The sequence below is a fragment of the Herpailurus yagouaroundi genome, unplaced genomic scaffold, assembly GCF_014898765.1.
Source record: "Herpailurus yagouaroundi ecotype Mexico unplaced genomic scaffold, PumYag 222, whole genome shotgun sequence".
Classification (NCBI taxonomy): Eukaryota; Metazoa; Chordata; class Mammalia; order Carnivora; family Felidae; genus Herpailurus; species Herpailurus yagouaroundi.
Window position 1 is genome coordinate 196562 of NW_024412453.1, and position 20714 is coordinate 217275.

The 20714-nt window shown below is 41.3% G+C and overlaps 1 protein-coding gene across 11 annotated transcripts in view; it reads right to left on the reverse strand.

Moving 5' to 3' along the window:
* TNRC6A (trinucleotide repeat containing adaptor 6A) overlaps positions 1-20714 on the reverse strand; it is a 164346-nt gene that overhangs the window by 68878 nt on the left and 74754 nt on the right. For 10 of the 11 annotated variants that reach the window (XR_005785551.1, XM_040458740.1, XM_040458737.1 and 7 more), the window contains 2 exons: positions 7929-8016; positions 71-92 (listed from right to left, as the gene is read on the reverse strand). The exons of the other annotated variant lie outside the window; for it this stretch is intronic. Coding sequence is in view for 9 of the 10 variants with exons in the window: in XM_040458740.1 (XP_040314674.1) it covers positions 71-92; positions 7929-8016 (110 nt within the window). In the remaining variant the exon portion in view is untranslated. The remainder of the gene's footprint in view (positions 1-70; positions 93-7928; positions 8017-20714) is intronic. 11 annotated transcript variants of the gene reach the window in all.

Here is a 20714-nt window from a genome sequence, read left to right on the forward strand (position 1 = left end):
TTAATAAAAATGCATATCAACAACCTTTATGAAAAAAAAAAAAGGATAAAAATAGCTTTAAACAACGTACCTTTGATTTTTTGTTCAGTGGCCTAAAATAAAAACAAACAAACAAAAAACAATGTAAATATGAAACTGAAAGAAATGGATTGTTATGATAAAATGTTCATATATTACTATTACATAAGACATATACACTTTTATTAAGGAATTTGTCACTCAGATGAACTGCATAGGAAAAGATATGCAAAGAAAGCATGCTTTTCCCACAGATGTGCCCCATTGTCTCTGACACAATGTTTAGTAATAAAAAATTTTGAAATGTTTCTTTTAGATACATAGCAGAGAAGACATCATTGTATGATAGTAAATAAAAAAAAGGGGACTGCATTGTTCTCATTATTTAGTTTTTAAATGATTTTTATGTAACTTGTCACCTTTAACATTTCGTGGATCTACTGAATTTTGCGTATGTTTAAATGGCTTCAAAAATTCTTCTTTCAAATGATAAAAGATGGATTAAGTTTTCTGGAAGAAAAGCTGAAGTTAGGTTAAACATGGTTAACTTTTAAGTATTTCTTAGTGGGAGAAAATATATCAAACAGATCTGTCGCTTCTGACACACCCGACGATTCAGTAAGATCACTGTGTTCAGAAGCTGAACTGCCACAAAGCCCGCCTTTCCATGCCTGCCCCATCGCACACCCTGAGGTCTCCTCATGAGGAGTAAGGGCTTGTGACTCCAGCTTCAAGGGCCCCCAAAAGAAAGAAGTGATTACAGACAGAGGCCACAAGCGAAAATCAACTTTTTTATTAAGACCAATTGCATGGGAGTCCTAAAAATAAAAGACACGAGGAGAGGCAGGGAGGTGAGGAAAGACCAAATAATTTGTAGCTGAAGAACCAGGAATTCTTCCAAAATAAAGACAAGGCTTTCCTTAAGTGCCATGGGGCATGATAATTTTGCTTAGTCATATGAAAGTACTGTCATTAAAAATATCATTTTTTGAATTAGATCATTATAGAACTAGGTGGTAAAGGACTATATGGCAATTACCCTACTCCTGAAGCCACACTGAACAATCTTCCCCTGGAGAGGCAGAGTCAGTGTGGCCAGTGAGCTACTTTACCAAGCTTTAGAGCACTAATGCTGTGGCAAATAATGGAGGCCCATCTTTTACTCTACATGGATCAAAAATTAAAAAAACAAAAAACAAAAAACAAAAAACCGATGGAAGGACAATGGCAAAAGACCAGTCAACTAGCTTGAACCCTTTATTTCTGGAGACATTGTTTTAAAATTTGATGGTAGAAAAACAGTCTTATTAGAGAGAACTTGGTATATGAATAGTTTATGACAAGTACCGTACCGTGTCAAACAATAAGATACCTAATTTTCTGAAACCAAAACATTATAGCACAAAAATTATTTTACATCCTAAACTTAAAAAACTCTCCTGGTCTCTTCCACAGTTTACTTCCAAAGGAAACTAAGTTACAGAAGCCACGACCACATTACTAAATCCCAAGATGGACAGCCAGCGTTGCTCTTGTAGGCCTTAACATAAAGGATGTGTGCTCTCCAACTCCTCCGGAAAAACGACTCCAAGTTGCTTCAGAACAGCCAACCTCATTCAGCAGACTTGAGTGGCTAAGAGCTCAGTGTCTGAAGCCAGACTCTCAATCCTGGTTCCACCACTTAACACTACGTGACCTGGATCAAAATTAATTAGCTTCCGTAAAGCTCAGTTTCCTCATCTATAAGGGCAGAACAAAAACACCTACCCCAGAGCTGTTGTGAGACTAAAAGGACCTAACTCATGAAGAGCTCAGAGGGGAAAAAAGAGCTAAGGACAGTGCCTCGCAGGCAGGAAGCTTTCAGTAGGTATTAGCAGCTGCTGCTGTTGCCGCCCGCCCGTCACCAGCCACACCTGCCGGTGGCACTGCCCGTGGCACTGCCGGTGGCAGTGGCTCAATCCTTTCATGCTGGGAAAAGGCCCAACTCAAACACTCCAGGTTCCCAAGTCCCTGTTTATTTTCTCTTAATCATCTACAGTATCTAATACAGTGCCAGGTATTAGGAACTACCGTTAGGGGGGCACCTGGCTGGCTCAGTCATTGGAACATGTGACTCTTCGTCTCGGGGTTATGAGTCTGAGCCCCACGTTGGATGTAGGGATTACTTAACCCCTAGGGGCGCCTGGGTGGCTCAGATGGTTAAGCGTCCAACTTCAGCTCAGGTCACCATCTCACAATTGGTGAGTTAGAGCCCCACATCGGGCGCTGATCTGACAGTGTGGAGCCTGCTTCGGATTCTCTCTTCCTGTCTCTGCCCCTCCTCCCCTGTTCTCTCTCTCTCAGAAATAAACATAAACATAAAATAAAATCTTAAAAAAACAAAAAGGAACCTTAGGAATAAAGAACTGATGCTTGAAATCACCTATTTTAAATGAGATAATTAGGGCTCAGAAAACTTTTCTAGGATTTCTTAGCAAGCAGCACTCAGTCTAGCCTTCAAGGCTAGATGCATACAAAGTGGCTTTTTAAAAAAATTTTTTTAATTTTTTTATTTATTTTTGAGAGAGAGAGCAAGACAAACTGTGAGCAAGGAAGAGGCAGAGAGAGGGGGAGACACAGAATCTGAAGTAGGCTCCAGGCTCTGAGCTGTCAGCACAGAGCCCGACGCAGGGCTCGAACCCACGAACCGTGAGATCGTGACCTGAGCCACAGTCAGGTGCTCAACTGACTGAGCCACCCAGGCACCCCCAAAGTGTTTAAAAAAAAAAAAAAAAAAAAAGACTGGAGACCAGCAAGGTGAAACAGGCAGGACTGGAAGAGAACACCTGACCGCCCTGGATGACTGCAGCACTCCAGGCCTGCTTATGTTACTGCCCAGGCTGCTGAGAAAATGTTACTTACACTGCTGAACATGATCCCTAGTCTCAGAACAAAATGGTCTTCAGGAGACATGGCGATTAATACTTAAATCTCCAAAAAAGGGGAATGAAAATTGGAAGTTTTCTACGATGTAAGTCCTGCTTAAATTCAAACTGAGTACATTTAAATCCACAAAGCCTAGAAAAATCCTCACAGCTCTTAACACAGTAACAAAAATACTCAACGGTCTGTGTTCAACAGGCTTTAAAACAATCTCAGCAGTAAAAGGTCCCAATTTGTACTGTTGCTTCCCTCCGGCCCCTCAATTCTTAAGTGCTTTCTAGGAACTACAATTACATGCTTAAAGGTTATACCAAATTATCCCTCTATAATTAACCTATTTCTCAACCTCCTTTTCCCTCCTCCCTACATTTCTCTCAAGATTCCTTCTAGAAATTTCTTCTAAAAACAAAACCTGGAGATAAATCCAACCTACTGCTACCACGGTTGCCCCCACCCCCCCGCCTTTTAATTGAGTGACTCCATTCTGAGCCTGCCTACTGCCCCGTTTAAGCACAGAAACTACATTCCCGTGGAATATCAAATTATTTCCTAAGCCTTAGAATTAAAAGATAAGTAAACAGCCATGATTCTTAGATATGAAATAGAAATATTTTCAAAAAACAAAATTAAAAATAAAGACATCCAGACATGGATCTTCATTGTGAGAGATGTACTGAGGCTGAAATATAATAAGAAGCATGTAATCTTTGTGTAACATTTCTTTAAGAGGAAGTTAAATACTTAAATTTATATTGAAGAAGATAAAATTTTAAAAACTACCATAGTAAAAATATTACGATGAGCCATGTTGGTGTCGAATAATTTATATAATGAGTTAGGTCAATGGTTTTTTTCTTGTTTTTTGTTTTTTTAAATTTAAAATAGAAAATAATCAGGGCACCTGGGTGGCTCAGTCGGCTAAGTATCCAACTCTTGGTTTCAGCTCAAGACAGATCTCAGTTTGCAGGTTCAAGCCTTGCATCAGACTCCGCACTGATAGTGCAGTGCCTGCTTCGGATTGTGTGTCTCCCTCTCTCTCTGCCCTTCCTCTGCTCATGCTCTGTCTCTCTCAAAAATGAATAAACATTAAAAAAAATTTTAATTAAGTAAAATTAAAAAAAATTTCAAAAATAGAAAATAACCTGTGGTCAGAATTCCTTAAAAATACTATAGTGACTATTAGGGACTATTTCTGTATGCATGGCATACAGGCGTGTTAAATGCCTTACAGAGATTATCACAATATATTATTTGCAGCTTTAAAGTTCACCTTTAGGTTGGGGGCGGGGGGGGGGGGGAAGCAAGAAGTATGAAGGATACAGATGCCTGGCTGGCTCAGTCGGAAGAGCCTGTGACTCTGGATCTCAGAGTTCAAGCCCCACATGGGGTGTAAAGATTACTTGAAAATAAAATCTTTAAAAAGTAAAAAGGATAGGGGCACATGGGTGGCACGGTTGGGGGTCCAACTCTTCACTTAGTTCAGGTCATGATCCCAGGGTGGTGGGATGGAGCCCTGTGTCAGGCTCCACACTCAGTGGAGCCTGCTTGGAATTCTTTCTCTTTCTCTCTCTCTCCCCCCGCCCCCCACCCCCGATTCTGTCTCCCCTGCTGGTTCGCTCTCTCTCTCAAAAATATTTTTAAAAAATAAAAATTAAATTAAAAAGATGAAAGATAACACCATGGCACCTAGTTCTGGAAAAGTGCCAGCTGGCGGATTAAGCAGCTTCCCATCCTATTCCTAGTTCTGTTATCCTGACAAAACCATGGTTGGCCACTTAACTCACTTTAATGCTTGGGCTCCTTCTATCTGTAATGAATGGATCAGAACAGATAGTATCTGAAGACTTTTTCAGAAATAAAAATATATAGGTTTTTTTTTTTTAACATTTGCATAGATTACATAAAACAGGCAGATGGTTTTTACTGTGGTGAGTTTATGTTCCAACATTTATCTAAATGGGCCTGCCTACCTGGCTTATGTAGCTGTCTGCCACCTACCTGCATACACCTGCTGGCTCCTTCTACAGACAAAAAGCAAGCTTGAGGAAACCTGTCTGAAAAGTCTTGTGACTCACATTCTTTCATATGGACTGTACATGTGCCAACTTGGGATTCTTCTCTGTTTTGTTTTTTAATAGCTATTTGGTAACAGCCTATAGCAATACCAGCTGTCCTCGCTTCACCGATGTGTGTCATTTGAATTCAGTTATAGGCTGGAACTGGAAGAACAGTCTTATTTACAATGGCAGTCTACCCTACTACACTTAACATTTATTAGAGGTATTAAACTTTCTTTAAATGTGTTAAGTGATTAGTATTACTGTGTCTACAGGACACACAGGGTACCCTACCAATGCTCCCCCACCATTATCGCTAAGCCTCTGTGATGATTCCAGTGGGACATGGTTAGGGGGAGAGACTGGAATGGGTGAGGCAGGGATGGAGTGGAAAAGAATATGAAAAGCTGTCACTTCAGATCTGATGAGAAGCCAAATGGCACAAAGGTCATTATTCATGTATTAAAGACACTGACTTGGTGATTTAGAGATCTAGTTATGAAAGAACCTAAAGATGAACTTCAGCAATTAGAGCCATTATTTGTATTTGTCACAACTTAAATTTTTTTTTTTTTACTTACATTGCACATTTTAAAAGCATAACTTTTAAATTTTTTTTTTTCAACGTTTATTTATTTTTGGGACAGAGAGAGACAGAGCATGAACGGGGGAGGGGCAGAGAGAGAGGGAGACACAGAATCGGAAACAGGCTCCAGGCTCCGAGCCATCAGCTCAGAGCCTGACGCGGGGCTCGAACTCACGGACCGTGAGATCGTGACCTGGCCGAAGTCGGACGCCTAACCGACTACGCCACCCAGGCGCCCCAAAGCATAACTTTTAAAGAAATCATTCCAGTGACCCCCCCTCCCTATCTCAGAACTTCCTCAGTGAACAAGGTAAATCCTAAATAAACATGCTTCGTTCCATCATACCTTAGGCTTCTTCTCCAGCCATTTCACAGACATACCGACTTACCAGCTACTTCTGAATTCCTCAGCAGCAGGGATCAACAGGTCTAACGCAACACGCAGACACCTGCCAAACTACTGATCCTACCTAATGTACACCTAAGCATCTTCTTCAACAAGACTCTGATGTTTCTTAGTTTTCTTCGTTAAGTAAATGGCCTTCACACCGTGGAACAAGAAGAGTCTCATAAGCCTTCTCCCAACCTCAGACTTGCAGAGGATACAACTTCTCTGCAATAAATCCTGAGCTAAAGACTGATCGCACGGTAAAGACCAACCTATATCAACAGGCCTCTGACAGAAGCCTAAGGCATCATCAATGCCAAAACTCTGTATTAGAAACCTGTTTCAAACCCTGTGACCCTTATGGATGCATCCCTCCCAGTCACTCCTGAGAGCAACCAAAAGCCCAAATGCCTAGAGTCGCCTCTCACCTCTTCACTCTCAGTTCTCCAGTGGTCTGTACTCTACCTCCCACCCCCTCCAGCACTCACTGGTCACGCTGTAAGCTCATCACTCCAGAAGGAAATTCTCATTCCCCCTTTCTATTTCCCTGACCTGATTAAGTGCTCCCACGATGCACTCCATCACTCAGTCTAGAACTTAACAGTCAACCGAAGTTATTCTTCCTTCATATCCCCTTCAGTCCCTCCACCAGCACCCTAGCCTCTAGTTTCCACCTCTTCCAACCAAAGTCCAAGTCCGCTAAGTAAACATTCTCAAACGCATCACCCTGCTAAAATGCCTTCGCTGTTTTCCCCAACACCTAATGGCCAAAACCCAGAGAAGAGTCGGCAGCTACCACCACCCTCTGCAGTCTTATCCTTGGACGTTTCTGCCCTTGGCGTCTCACCCCAGCCAATCAAAACCTGTACTTCTGTAAGGCTGTGGACGCTTACCTCGGAGTTGACTCTGCTTGGAATCCCTTTCTACTCTACTCCTTGTTCACTGGGCTAATTTCTATTCTAAGAAATTGTCCCCATTCCCCGGCCCCATTCCAGGCTGACTGAAGCAGTTCTGTGTGCTTCAACAGCTCCCTACCTACCGCAGATGTGTGTGCTGTTTTTCCCTAACAAATAATGCAGAGATAAGTGTGCAGCCGTAACACGGTGCCTGGCACAAAAGAGGTAGAGATTACAAATTAAAGTCATAATTTTCATTAGAATAGACAGGTGGAACAGTAATTTCACTGGGTCTTTTGGAACATTTTTAAGGTCCTTGAAAACTTGAGACAGGAGGAGAGGAGTGCCCAGCTGTCATCAGGATTCAGTATTAATTTGTAAAAATCTTTATAATCATGGACACAATCTTTTAGTTTTCTGCAATTCGTATTGCTTTAGTTACAGTTTCTGACAATGTACTGGCTAGAGATTATCTACAGTAAATTATGTCCTAGGCTAATTTTAGAGTATCTTAATGTAAATAGCAAATTCTTGAAATCAGCCCAGGTACTAAATAAAAAGTGAAAAGGAAAATGACACTTTATTCCCAATTGTGTGCATTATATGTATTATGTTATTTTGTTTAATTAAATTCTCATTTTACAAAACACAAGGAAACTAAGGCCCAGAGAGGCTAAATGAAGTTTAAGGACACACCGTTCGGTATGCTGTGTGGGAGAGACAGATTTCAATGCAGCCCTCTATGCAGCTACAAATTCCATGCTCTTCTCACGTATAGTAAGGTGTAAATATATTATGAAAACCTAGGAAGAGTTAATTGAAAGACAAAAACCTGTATAAAGCACTTACCTTTGAAAACACTATCGGCAAGGTTAAAGAACCATGCATTAAATTGTACACACTTGGCAAGTTACTATATATGCATATTCAAAACACTGAATGTTAAAATGAATCTCAACTGAAGTTAAAACATTCAAATGCCTTAAAAAATCCAATAAGAGTAACTTTTCTTTTTAAATCTGTTTAGACCACTTAATATAGTTTATACATATATATACTACCTTCTTTTGAGCAGCTTCCTTCTTTTTCTTGTCGTCTTTTTTCTTTTTCTTTTCTTCCATCAACTGTTCTTCTTCTTGCACTAAATCCCTGAACCACACAGTTGCAATTAACTTTCCCAAAATGTATTAAGAAATACAAATAAGGTTGCATACAGATTCATTTTCACTCTTATTAGAAGTAAAGACATGGCAAATTATTCTTTTACATTCATGAAATAAAACACAACTTGCAACCTAATCTAACCCCACAGCTACTATTTAGTACTCTTCCTCAGGTAGCAGAGCTTTTGTCTTCGTGTCATGTCAAGGAAGACAACCTAAAATTAGCAAATTCTACTCTGGGAAACAAGATACTCCTTCCAATTCTAGAATGTAAACATCATGTGAGCCAGAGTTAACCTCGCTTCCGGCCCCAATTATCAATCAGTAGCCAACAGCAATGCCTGGGACCTCCCCACAACCCTCTCTGCCCAGGTATCTGGGGTATTTTTGGCTTTCCTTGCTCTAAAAAGCTGCATTAACTATTTTTTAAACACAAGTTATTCATAAAAAGATCATGTATTTCAGCTTACAATAATTTCATATCCCATAAACATTCCAAATAATTCTATCAATAAAACACACGGGAATCAATCATGTACTCACTATGTAAGTTTGTTTCAGTTCTTAAAATCACAAACGCTTAAAGTTGTCTGGGGCGTCTGGGTGGCTCAGTTAAGCGTCCGACTTTGGCTCAGGTTCTCACAGTTCACGAGTTTGAGCCTGAAATCGGGCTCTGTGTGGACACTCAGAGCCTGGAGCCTGCTTCAGATTCTGTGTCCCTCTCTCTCTGCCCCTCCCCGCTCATGCTCTGTCTCTCTCTCTCAAAAATGAATAAACATTAAAAAAATAAATAAAAATAAAAATAAGAAAACCAAATGCTCAAAGTTGTCAACAGAACCCCTGGTTCAGAATTTCAAAACGATAGACAGCTTGGGGAAATGGGTCTGCCTCTTTCTTTCCACTCCGCCTTACTGAAATGATAGGAAGAAAAAGTAATAAATCTATCCAGAGCTGATACATAAACAAGAGCAGAGAAAGCTACAACCAGGAAAAAACACAAGAAACGTCATGAATGGATGAATGTGCCAAACCTTGGTGGAGCTCTAGAGAGGCTCCAACAGAGCTAGGAGAGCAGGAATAGGCACAGAGGAAAAAAAGAATGCCTAAGGAATAGAAAAGCCATAACCATTCCACTCCTTTTCCACTTTCCATCCCCATGACTACATGGCCACGGGCAGCAGCTGCACTTGAATCTAAAACCAAAGAAACAAAACCTTGGCAGGAGGCAGGGAGGACTCCTGCAAGGGGTTTGGGACCCCAGATCAAAGTCTTCTTTATTGGAAACTACTCTCCATCACACCAGTAAATCCTGGCAATCAACACCCTTTTCAGATAGACTCAGTATCCGTCCTTCCGTTCGAGGTGGGAGCCTCTGGGTAATGAGGAAAGTTGGAGGAAAAGTTAGAGGACACTCACTCTAGTTAACCCATATTAATCCCCCTAGATTCTAGAACCTAAACCTTCATCCATAATATCAACAGGCGACCAAAAATCAGATACTTGAAGAAAATCACACAAAGAGAAAGTACCTAACTCTGCCCTGAGGAAGCTTCCCAGAGGGGACATTATAAATATCAGGCAGACAAGACAAGGTTCAAGGAACATGAGCTGGACATGGGGAACTGCAAATAATTGATAGGGGGTGAAATGCATATGACAGTGGGGATGCAGAAGATAAGATGAGAAAGACAAGCAAATACCTAAGAAACTGGAAGAGGGCTGCAAGTGTAGTGCAGTGAGATCACACAAAACTTAAGCTGGCTTTGTGGATGGAAGAAACTGAGAGGAGCTGCAGGTAGACAGTGAAAAACAAAATGAGGACATTACGTATGACAGATGGTAATTTAGTGAAGTTGCGTACATGACCGATAAAATCAGTTAGAAGCTGGAAGAAGAGTGTAACGGTTGCTATAATCTGTTGTCGTTTTGTTCCAAGTAGAACTGTCGTGTGGTTGATGGAGTAGCACCACAGGGTCATGCCAACTACAACCATGACTCACTCTTTCGCCTCTTCCGTGTCTGGGAGGCAAGCAGAGTGCGCAAGCTCTCTGTAACCCTGGGGAAGTCGGGGATCGAGACAGCCACAGCACAGGAGAAAGTAAACTCAGCAAACAAATTAAGCTACATCACCGTCATGTTACCCATTAAGACCAGATTATTACCTCTAACTACTGAACATTCTTCAGCCTCAGTGTCTTCATTAAAATTGGAGATTAGTTTCTGCAGACATCTACTTCATAACATTTTGTAAGGATTTAATGAGGAGCGCTTACTTAACACGGTGCCTCTAGCAAGCACTCAAATGCCTAGTTAGAAGTTCCTCTCCCCAATTCTCAGTGGCACCACGACTGCATTTACTTTTGTCAAGAGTCTACGGACACTTCTTGTGCAGAAACATCAGGAACCCCCAGCGTCTGCTCTCCGTGTCCTCCTGTAAGTATTACAGAGCAGATGCTTTCCACCCTTGTCCTAGGTCAGTATTATTCTACTCCATGGCATGCTCCTTTGCTATTTATCTGGAATTTTGTCCCTCTTCTCAAATTTCATTTTGAAGGCTTTTTGATGAGGTTAGCAGGTGTTTTCTGGCCCCAAATGGTGGCATTCGTACTTACAAGATGCAGCAGTTAGCTCTTGGGAGATATTACGGCATCAGCTGCTACTCTAAGCACAGGGGAGAGTTCTGTTCTTCAGCACGGTCACCACAGCCAACTGACCACACTTGACCCACACCTCCTCCTTCAGAAAGCCACGTGAAAAAATATAGAAATATCCTACCTGTGCCCAAACACTTTGGCTTTCAGGATTTAAATGCGAGCAGAGATTTATTTAAGACATCTATCATTTTACAGATCAAAAGGAGGAAGGGGTGATGGATCTGATTGATCTACGTGGTCCATCACACTTGACACATGCCCCACAAAGAAAACATTCCAATCAGTAATCATTCATTCCTTGCAGGCTAGTAGCAGGACAGCCAACTCTGCAAGCTCTGGATCTAGGAATGAGAACAGACCTCGGAGTGACTAAAGTGTCCATGACTCTGCTGGGCACTTTACGCATATCTTCCCATTTATAGTTACCATTTGTTAGAAAATGATAAAGATGTAGCCTTTTATAAATGAAGAGACTGAAGCTCAGAAAGAAATGAATGGTCCAAGGTCATACAGCTAGTGCAGGGTAGAGTCAAGATTCAAATCAAGGCTCTCAAAGTCCTGCTCTTTCCTCTCCAGCAAGAAACCTCCCGAAGGAAAGTGCTAGTGCCTTTCAGGAGCCACAGAGAAGAAATCCTCTGGCTTTAGACAGGTTCCGTGATAGACCTTCTTACTTACAGCGTATCTTTTCCCCAGACTGTGTGCCTCCACAATCCTTTCCTCATTTCCTTCCACGTTTTACAAGAACACTTCCATGGCTATGTCATCAGGAGCAAGAACGGCAAAAAAATCAAAGACAAAGACTGCACAGCCACTGGTCTGAACAAGAGGGGACTGGGCACTGGTGATCTTTAACAGAGCAACGACGGCATTTGTTTCGTGAATGTTTGTGGGAGGGTGATGTGGGAGAAAAAACTAGATACAACTAGTGAACGGCTGTAAGGTCCCACATCAGAGGAGATCAATAGCTGAGAGAAGTAGGAAGGTAGCTAGAAGGCTACCGGAAATTAGCAAAAACGTCTGTCCTTTAGAAAAAACTCATGACGGAAAATGCCAGGAGCACAACAGAATACGCAGGACACTATCATCCGTGTAAAAAGCAAGAGAGAGGAAACGTGCTCTCATTCCCCTGTATGTGTACGAAATGATTCTGAAAGAACACCTAAGAAACAAACAGTGGCTGTGGGGAGGAGGAGGGAGGACCTGGGCTGACGGGGGATGGGAGGAAGGATCTCACTACAAACCTTTCCATAGTATTTTAATTTCTGAGCCATGTGTGAATGGTAAGCGTTAAAAAATTAAATATTAACAATTTTTTCAAGCATTAATATTAAATGAGTACATTTTGATCTTCACAAAGTAAAAGGCTGTTCTAGGTTTCTGGTTTGCCAAGAGATTTGGTCATGTGTGCATGCTAGATTTTGTTAGGTTTCTTTCCTGTATCTATTGAAACACTTACATGATTTTTGTCTTTTTTATTTTTTTCAGATTTTTCTTTAAATCCTACTTAGTTAACATACAGTATAATATTGGTTTCAGGGGCAGAATTTAATGATTTGATTTTTGTCTTCGGCTGGCAGGTACAATTAATTGTATTGATGAATTTCTAGTAGTGAACCAAGCCTGCATTTGCTAGTGTAAGAATTCAGCTCAGGCCATGATCTCATGGTTCTTGAGTTCGAGCCCCACGTCGGACTCTGTGCTGACACCTCAGAGCCTGGAGCCTGTTTTGGATTGTGTCTCCCTCTCTCTCTGCCCCTCCCCACGTTTGTACACACTCTCTCTCTCAAAAATAAAATAAACAATAAAAAAAGATGAAAACTATAACGTTGTATCTTTTTTTCTTTTACTAATTTTATTGGCAAAAATGTTCAAGAGTAATATCTGGTTCTGGCAAGAGAGAGTTAAAAGGTTCTCTCTTCTATTGCTGGTGGAAAACTACTGGAAAGTACTGTGGTGTTTTAACAACTGAAGTTATATACATTCCAGACAGCCAACCCATTCAGTAGAATGTATCTGATGATAATAAACCCAGTATGCAAGGCCATATGCATATCAAAGTTCACTGAGAGGTTCACAACGGAAACTGAATGTCTATCAACAAAGAAATGGCTACCCTCCCGGTTAGCATAGCACGTTGTATTGAAAAGGAGTTGCTCTGTTTGTTTATTGACTTGAAGGAATGGTCCTTTTTAAATTTTATTTTGTAAGATGTAATTATTATTTTAAGTAATCCCTACACCCACTGTGGGGCTCAAAACCACAATCCCAAATCAAGCGTTGCACACTCCACCAAGTGAGCATGCCAACCGCCCTAGGAATGTTACTTTGTGTGTGTGTGTGTGTGTGTGTGTGTGTGTGTGCGCGTGTGTGTGTGTGTGTGTGTAGACATATAAATATATAAAGCAAGTTGCAAAAATGTGAACAATGTTATCCCATACTTTTTTCAAGCTGTTTATATGTGCTTGAACAACTTTATAGGAATTTAGAGAAAGTCACGAGGAAATATCCTCCTGAACTAGGAACATCAGAGTAACCTCACAACTGGACCAAGTATCTAAGGAAATTATTTTTTTTAAAAAGTGTATCCCAGGGGTTCCTGGCTGGCTCAGTTGAAAGAGCATGCAACTCGATCTTGGGGTCGTGAGTTCAAGTTCCACACTGGTACAGAGATTATTTAACTAAATAAATAAACAGACTTTTAAAAAAGTATATCTCGATTTGAAATGTTACATTACAGGTATGTTACTTTTACAAATTAGTACCAAAGAAATGTTTAAAACTCCATAATGTCCAGGATTTGCTTTCACTACTCCAAGCCCCACCCCATCCCCCCAAAAAAGGAAAAGAGAAAAGTGCAACATGATTGGCACGTTGGCAACTGCTGAAACTGAGTAATGGGTGCCCGCAGCTTCTTTGTTCTGTTCTTATCTGTGTATGTTTGAAATTTTCCATAATAAAAGACAAAAACAAGTTACAAGCCTCCACACGAATGATTAAAGGCAAGGCAATATGGAGGGAGATTAGAGACGGGAGGAAGGAGCAAAAGTGTAAGAACAGGAGTAGTGGGAGCAGGAAGAGAATGGGTAAGGCGAGTGCCCATGATGGCAAGCAGGACACAGCCAGGATCAAGAACGCCCTTCCTCGTCCTGCTCTTCCTGATGCTTGATGGTCCGTTTTTCCTACATCTCCAACATGAACATCATCAAAAGTAATCCCTTCCAAAGGATACTCTTGTAAACTGCTGTGGGGAGTATGGACTAATAGAGCCCACAGGTGAACAATTTGTAAGTATCTAATATCAAATTTTCAAATGTCACTATGTTATGATCCATAGATTCCAATCTAAGCCCATAAAAAAGAAATTGTACAAAAACAGATACTGCAAAAGAGCCTAAAACCCAATCAACAGAGAAAAGTTAAACACACCATAATGTACTCTTACCATGGAATCCTACCCAGTAGTTTAAGAAACGAAAGGGGGTTGTAGACTTCTACAGTATGCAGGAAAGAGTTGACACAGCAGGTCTGAGACGGTGATCCTTAGAAAGGTTGGCCCTCGGCTGGTGTCAAGGAACCTGGGTTCCAGAGAGGTTCCCACCATTCCCTAACTGATAATGGTAAACTGTACAAGCCATACAGATCATGCTGAAAAGGCACAGTTGTGCTTTCCTTTTGGGAATCTGGAATTTTGGTACATGTTGGCAGACAGCACCTCTGTGACCAACCCCTAACAGGAACCTTAGGCACTGAATTTCTAAGGAGCTTTCCTGGTAGACATTTTACACATGTTGTCACAATTTGGTGCTAGAAAATGAAGCATGTCCTGTGTGACATGACAGGGAGAGAGCTCTTGGAACTTGCACCTAGTTTCCTCTGGATTTTGCCCAGTGTGCCTTTTCTCTTTGCTGATAGTTTTGCTGTAATAAATCACAGCCACGAGTACCACTAGATGCTGAATCCCAGGGAATCATCAAACCTGAAGGTGGTCTTGGGGACCACCTGACAAACATGGCTTTACAGAGAAAGGTCTCTAAGACACATTGCCGAGTCAAAAGAAGGTCAACATTCAGATCACTAAATCATTTGTTAGAAAAACAAAAAGAAAATCCCACTAAAAGGCACACATTTTCCACAGTACAGTAGGGAAGCAGAGGGGAGCAGACCCTCAAGGTACCCAGTTGACTCTGCACCCAAAATTATTTAGTGATAGCCTATACAATGATTAGTCACTATACCAATAAAAATGTCCTATAAGCCAAGCAGTCTCTGCGCACTAGGAGAACCTAAGCATAAAACATGACTTTATTTTTTTAAATCAATTTATTTATTTTTGAGGGGTGGGGGAGGGGCAGAGAGAAGGAGAGAGAGAATCCCAAGCAGGCTCTGCCCTGCGCACAGCCTGATGCGGGGCTTGAACTCACAAACTGTGAGAACACGACCTGAGCCAAGATCACGAACTGGACACCTAACTGACTGAGCCACTCAGGTGCCCCCAGAAAACAGGATTTTAAACTATAATTTGGTAGAAACAACTGAACACACGTAAAATAAGGAAACAAGCCACCATTTGGTAGAGGCTGTAAGCAAGTTTAGGAAAATAAGACATGCATACGAGCTGTTACAGCTATGGAAAGCTTCAAGAAGGTGATCTTAAAGGATCCTGAAGAGTTTTCCACAGACAGAGAGGTGGGCCTTTCAGGCAAGGGAGGACAGAAAGGCACAGCCACAGCAAAGCATAGAGATTTGTTAGCATGGTGATTTCAGGGACCAGTACTCAGAGGAAATTTCAGAAAAAAGGAGGAAAAGTTAGATAAAAGTAGGAAATAAATTGCTAAATAGGGTGACAAGCCTCTTGCAATACTTAGAGTAAATATGCAATGTCCTGAGCCACAGCGGTGGACCGGAAATGAAAAGCAAAGATCAGCACACCAAGGTAACCATAAGAAGTTGGAATAGTTGATGGTATTAGTAAGAATGATAAGAGAAGCATGTTAATGATGATACCTCCAGATTTTAGAGAGCAAACATTTAAAAGTGGAGGCTCTGGTGTTGAGATGGTAATTCCATAATGGGACAAGAGGTTGTATCTTGCTTCACAGAATAGAAGATTGGTGGTGGGGCAGCTTTCTTTCCACAGGGCCTAACTAGCCTGCCAGTCAGCAACCTACCATAAGCCAGCTCATCACCACACAGAAGCCAGCTGCATGTGACAAGCTGGTTATGAAAATATATTTCACATCTCCTGCCAAAAATGCTGTTCTCCTACTTTTCCCCTTACTGTCTATTCTATTTTCTCCCAGCCTTCCTGCTTCCCCTTTTTCTATCTGCTTGCCAACCCTCCCTTTTCTTTTCTCCTTCTCGTCCTCCTACACGTAAATTAATCACCAAAGCCAGTCTAGCACTACACAGTACAAAGTCACTAGTAACCTTCAAAACAATAATTTCACCACATAGTAGAGATGGAAACCCAAATGCAGCAAAAATAGGTAAGAATGAAATCAGGGGTTTGGACAAGTTTTTCAAAAACTTTGGCAGTGATATAAAGAGAACACAATAAAAATGAAGTTTTTTGGATTGTTTTTAAAATAAGACGACTAGGGGCGCCTGGATGGCTCAGTCGGTTGAGCATCTGACTCCTGATTTCGACTCAGATCATGATCTCACAGTTCAGTTTGTGAGATTGAGCCCCATATGATGGCTCAAACCCTGTGTCCGTGCTATCAGTGCGGAGCCTACTTGGGATTCTTTCTCTCTGCCCCTTCTCCCTTGCTCTCTCTCAAAATAAATAAACATATAAAATAAAATAAAGACTAGAACTTATTTGCAGATAAAAGGGGCTAGGGAATATAAGTATCAGAGAAAGTGACAACAGACGGGGTGACACAAGAGAGCCTAGTTTAGAGTCACAGGCAGTTTAATAGCCACACATACTGAAGGAGTTCAATAAAAGTGATACATCCATAAAATGAAATACTACGCAGCTATAAAACAGGTAAGATATCCATGTTCTGGTATGAAAGATTCTGGAAGGTATTCAGTTAGTTGGGGGAAAAAAAAACTGTAAGATTCAGTATACTATGTTTTGTGTTAATAGGAAGAGATAAAAATACATATCCCCTTGTGTTTTATTTGCATAAGGAAATTCTGGAAGCACACACAAACTAATAAAAAAATATCCGGATGGCAATAATGTATATTTGTAGATACTATCTGATTTTGAACCACAGAGCACAGACAGAAAGCTTAGCTTTAGAGGCACAGGTGGCAGTGAAGAGTCCGTGTATCTTCTGCTTAAGAATTACGGGACAGGGAGCCTGGGTGGCTCAGCTGGTCAAGTGTCTGACTCTTCATTTTGGCTCAGGTCATGATCTCACGGTTCGTGGGTTTGAGCCCATTATGCTGACAGCATGGAGCCTGTGTGGGTTTCTCTCTCTTCCTCTCTCTCTGCCCCTCCCTGGCACTCTGCTGTGTGTGCATTTGAGCGCTCGCTCTCTCTCAAAATAAGTAACTTAACAAGAAAAAAAGAATGAAGGGAAAATAAGACAGAGATAGCGATGCATTATCCAGATGATACCGAGCCTGGATCTCTTCAAAAAGAGTTTAAGCCTGAAGGGGGCTTCCCCTGGCCTCATAATCTGAGCACCAAATAATTCAAGTAAAGGATTACAATCCACCAAAGAAAATAAGAATCCGGGAGATCTTAATGATATTAATAAATGCACGGATGGATAAATGCACAGGGTAAAGGGAAAGATCTTACAGCAGAATGTCAACAAATATGGAAAGAATAATGGCCTTGGAAAGTCACTATTTGGCAATCCATTGACTGAGGCAAGAATCCTGGTGAGAAACAAGATGTTTTACATAGTTTCAAAGTTCTCCCAACAATATAATTATTAATTACAAAAGGAAAAATCCTTACTTTACAATTACAAACCTGACATATACCACCTTAACCAAGTAACTGAAGTTACCGTCACCAGTAACGGCACAGATGAACATCATCGACCTCGTGACAGAATGCACCAGGCAAAACACAACATTGGTTTTGTGCTATTCCTGCCCAAAATGCATAACCTGGGGCACCTGGGTGGCTCAGTCAGTTGGGCCTCCAACTCTTGGTTTCGGCTTGGGTCATGTCACGGTCCTGGAGTCTTGGGATCGAGCCCTGCATGGAGCTGGGTGTCGAGTGTGCTTGGGATTCTCCCTCTGTCTCCCCCTCTCTACTCCTCTCCCTTACTCACATGCACTCTCTCTCCCTGTCTCTCTAAAATTAAAAAAAAAAATTTTAGAAAAAAAATTTTTAATGTTTATTTTTGAGACAATGTGAGAGACAGAGTGCAAGCAGCAGAGGGGCAGACAGAGGCAGACACAGAATCTGAAGCGGGCTCCAGGCACCGAGCTGTCACCCCAGAGCCCGACACGGGGCTTGAACTCATGAACCGTGAGATCATGACCTGAGCCTAAGTCAGACACTTAACCGACTGAGCCACTCAGGTGCCCCTAAAATAAAAAAAAAATTTTTTAAATGCATAACAACCTAACCAACAGGACACAACACACAAATATGGATGAGGGACATCCTACCAAATAACTAGCCTGTACTCTTTAAAAAATTGCAAGGTCTTAAAAAACAAAGACTGAGAAACTTCCAGAATGCCGGTGACTAATCGAACATGAAAACTAAATGCAAACTGTGTTCCTGGGCTGAATCTCCAATGAGAACAGTTTTGTTTTGTTTTTTATTTGCTCTAAAAGGCATTATTGAGACAACTGGCAAAATCTGAGTAAGGTCTATAGCTTTACTCTTAAGACCTGCACCAATATTACTTCCCCAATTTTGATAATGGTACCATACAGTTATTAAGAAATGTCACTGATTTTAGGAAATAACTACATAAAAGTTTTTGGGGCTAAAGAGGCAACATGCTTCCAAGTCACTCTAAAAGGGTTCAGAAAAAAAGCAGTATAGATGTAAAAAGAGAAAATGATAAAACAAATGTGGTTAAATGTTAGCATTTGAGGAATACAGGTGAAGGATATTCAAGAATTCTTTTTTTTTTTTTTTTATTTTTTTTTTTCAACGTTTATTTATTTTTGGGACAGAGAGAGACAGAGCATGAACAGGGGAGGGGCAGAGAGAGGGAGACATAGAATCGGAAACAGGCTCCAGGCTCTGAGCCATCAGCCCAGAGCCTGACGCGGGGCTCGAACTCACGGACCGCGAGATCGTGACCTGGCTGAAGCCAGACGCTTAACCGACTGCGCCACCCAGGCGCCCCAGGATATTCAAGAATTCTTTGATCTATTCTTGTAAAATTTCTCTAAATCTGAAATTATTTTAAAATTAAAAGCTCAGGGGTACCTGGGTGGCTCAGTTGGTCAAGCATCCAACTCTTGATTCTAAGGTTATGGGATTGAACCTCACGGTAGGCTCCACGCTGCGTGTGGAGTCTGCTTGGGATTCTGCCCTCACCGCCCACGCTCCCTCTAAACATATAAACTTTTTTTTTTTTTTTTTTAAAGCCCTTAAAATAAAAAGCTCAGGTTGAGGACAGTCAGTGAAATTAGAAACAGGAGAACAGACACGCCACCACAATGACAGAAGCACCCTATAGTCTGCAAGTGCTCTGAGAGATTATCTATTTGAACCTGCAATTCTGACACACAGAATTGATGCCATTCCCATTTGAAACTTAAAGAAACCAATGATCAGAAAGTCTACGTGACTTGTATGGTATATGGTAGTGGGGTAAGGCTGTCCCAAAACCTGGTTTGCTAAACTACTCTCCTAAACTCTACTCTTCTGAGGCTTAATGACTAGTTCCTTCAGGATTCTTTCCAACTCACACAAACCTCACTCTTGACCTCTAATTAAACGATGCTCATTTTCTAATTGTTTCAGATGTTAATCTCACTCTTCCAAATAGGACTGCTTGCTGCTCTGAAGGCAAAAACCAGTTCTACTTGTATTGTACTCCCCAGCATTGGGCACTGCAATTAAACTCCTATTTCCTTGTTTTTTACTAACACTCTAACCTGATCCCCACCACCAAATGTGTTCTTTCCACTCTTCTACCCACATTCTATGTAAGGACGATCCTACTTAAGCGCTTCAATCTCCAATATCTACTTGTGTAAGCAACTTGTTTCTTTTCTCTCAAACCTCCATCTCTCCCTTTATGAGAAGTCTCAAATTATACCTCCTCCCAAGGGTTGTTGTGAAGGTTAAACTAGGTAATGCAGAGAAAGTGCTTAATGGACACACATAGTAAGTGTACACTCCTCATTAGCTCTTACAAGACTGAGATCCAAAATCCTGCACTAAATAAGGCTAAGGTTAGGACACAAGGAAGGGTGCAAACTGAAGAAGGGAGAACGTACAGCAGAAAACAGAACTGATGCACCTCTCTGAATGGCTCTCATCAAGAAGACAAAAGACAACAAGTGTTGGTGAGAACAGGTAGAAGAGGAACCCTTTGTGCACTGCTGGGAATGTAAACTGGTGAACCCACTATGGAAAACAGTCTTGAAGCTCCTCAAAAAATTAAAAATACAGGGGCGCCTGAGTGGCTCAGTTGGTTAAGCGTCTGACTCTTGATTTGGGCTCAAGTCATGATCTCATGGTTCATGAGCTCAGGCCTCACATCTGGGTCTGTGCCTGACAGTGTGGAGCCTGCATGGGATTCTCTCTCTGTTCTTCCCCCACTTGTGCTCTCTCTCTCAAAATAAATAAACTTACAGAAAAATTAAAAATACAACTACCAATGACCCGGCGATCCCACTTCTGGGTATATTTCCAAAGGAAATATAAAAAAGATACCAAAAAGATATCTGCTCTCCCATGTTTACTGCAGCATGATTCACAATAGCTAAGATATGGAAACAACCTAAGTGTCCATCAGTGAATGATGGAGATGTGGGATGTGTGTGGGTGTGTACACAATGGAATACTATTCAGCCGAAAGAAAGAAGGAAATTCTGCCATTGGCAATAACTAGATGGGCCTTAGGGCATTGTGCTAAGTGAA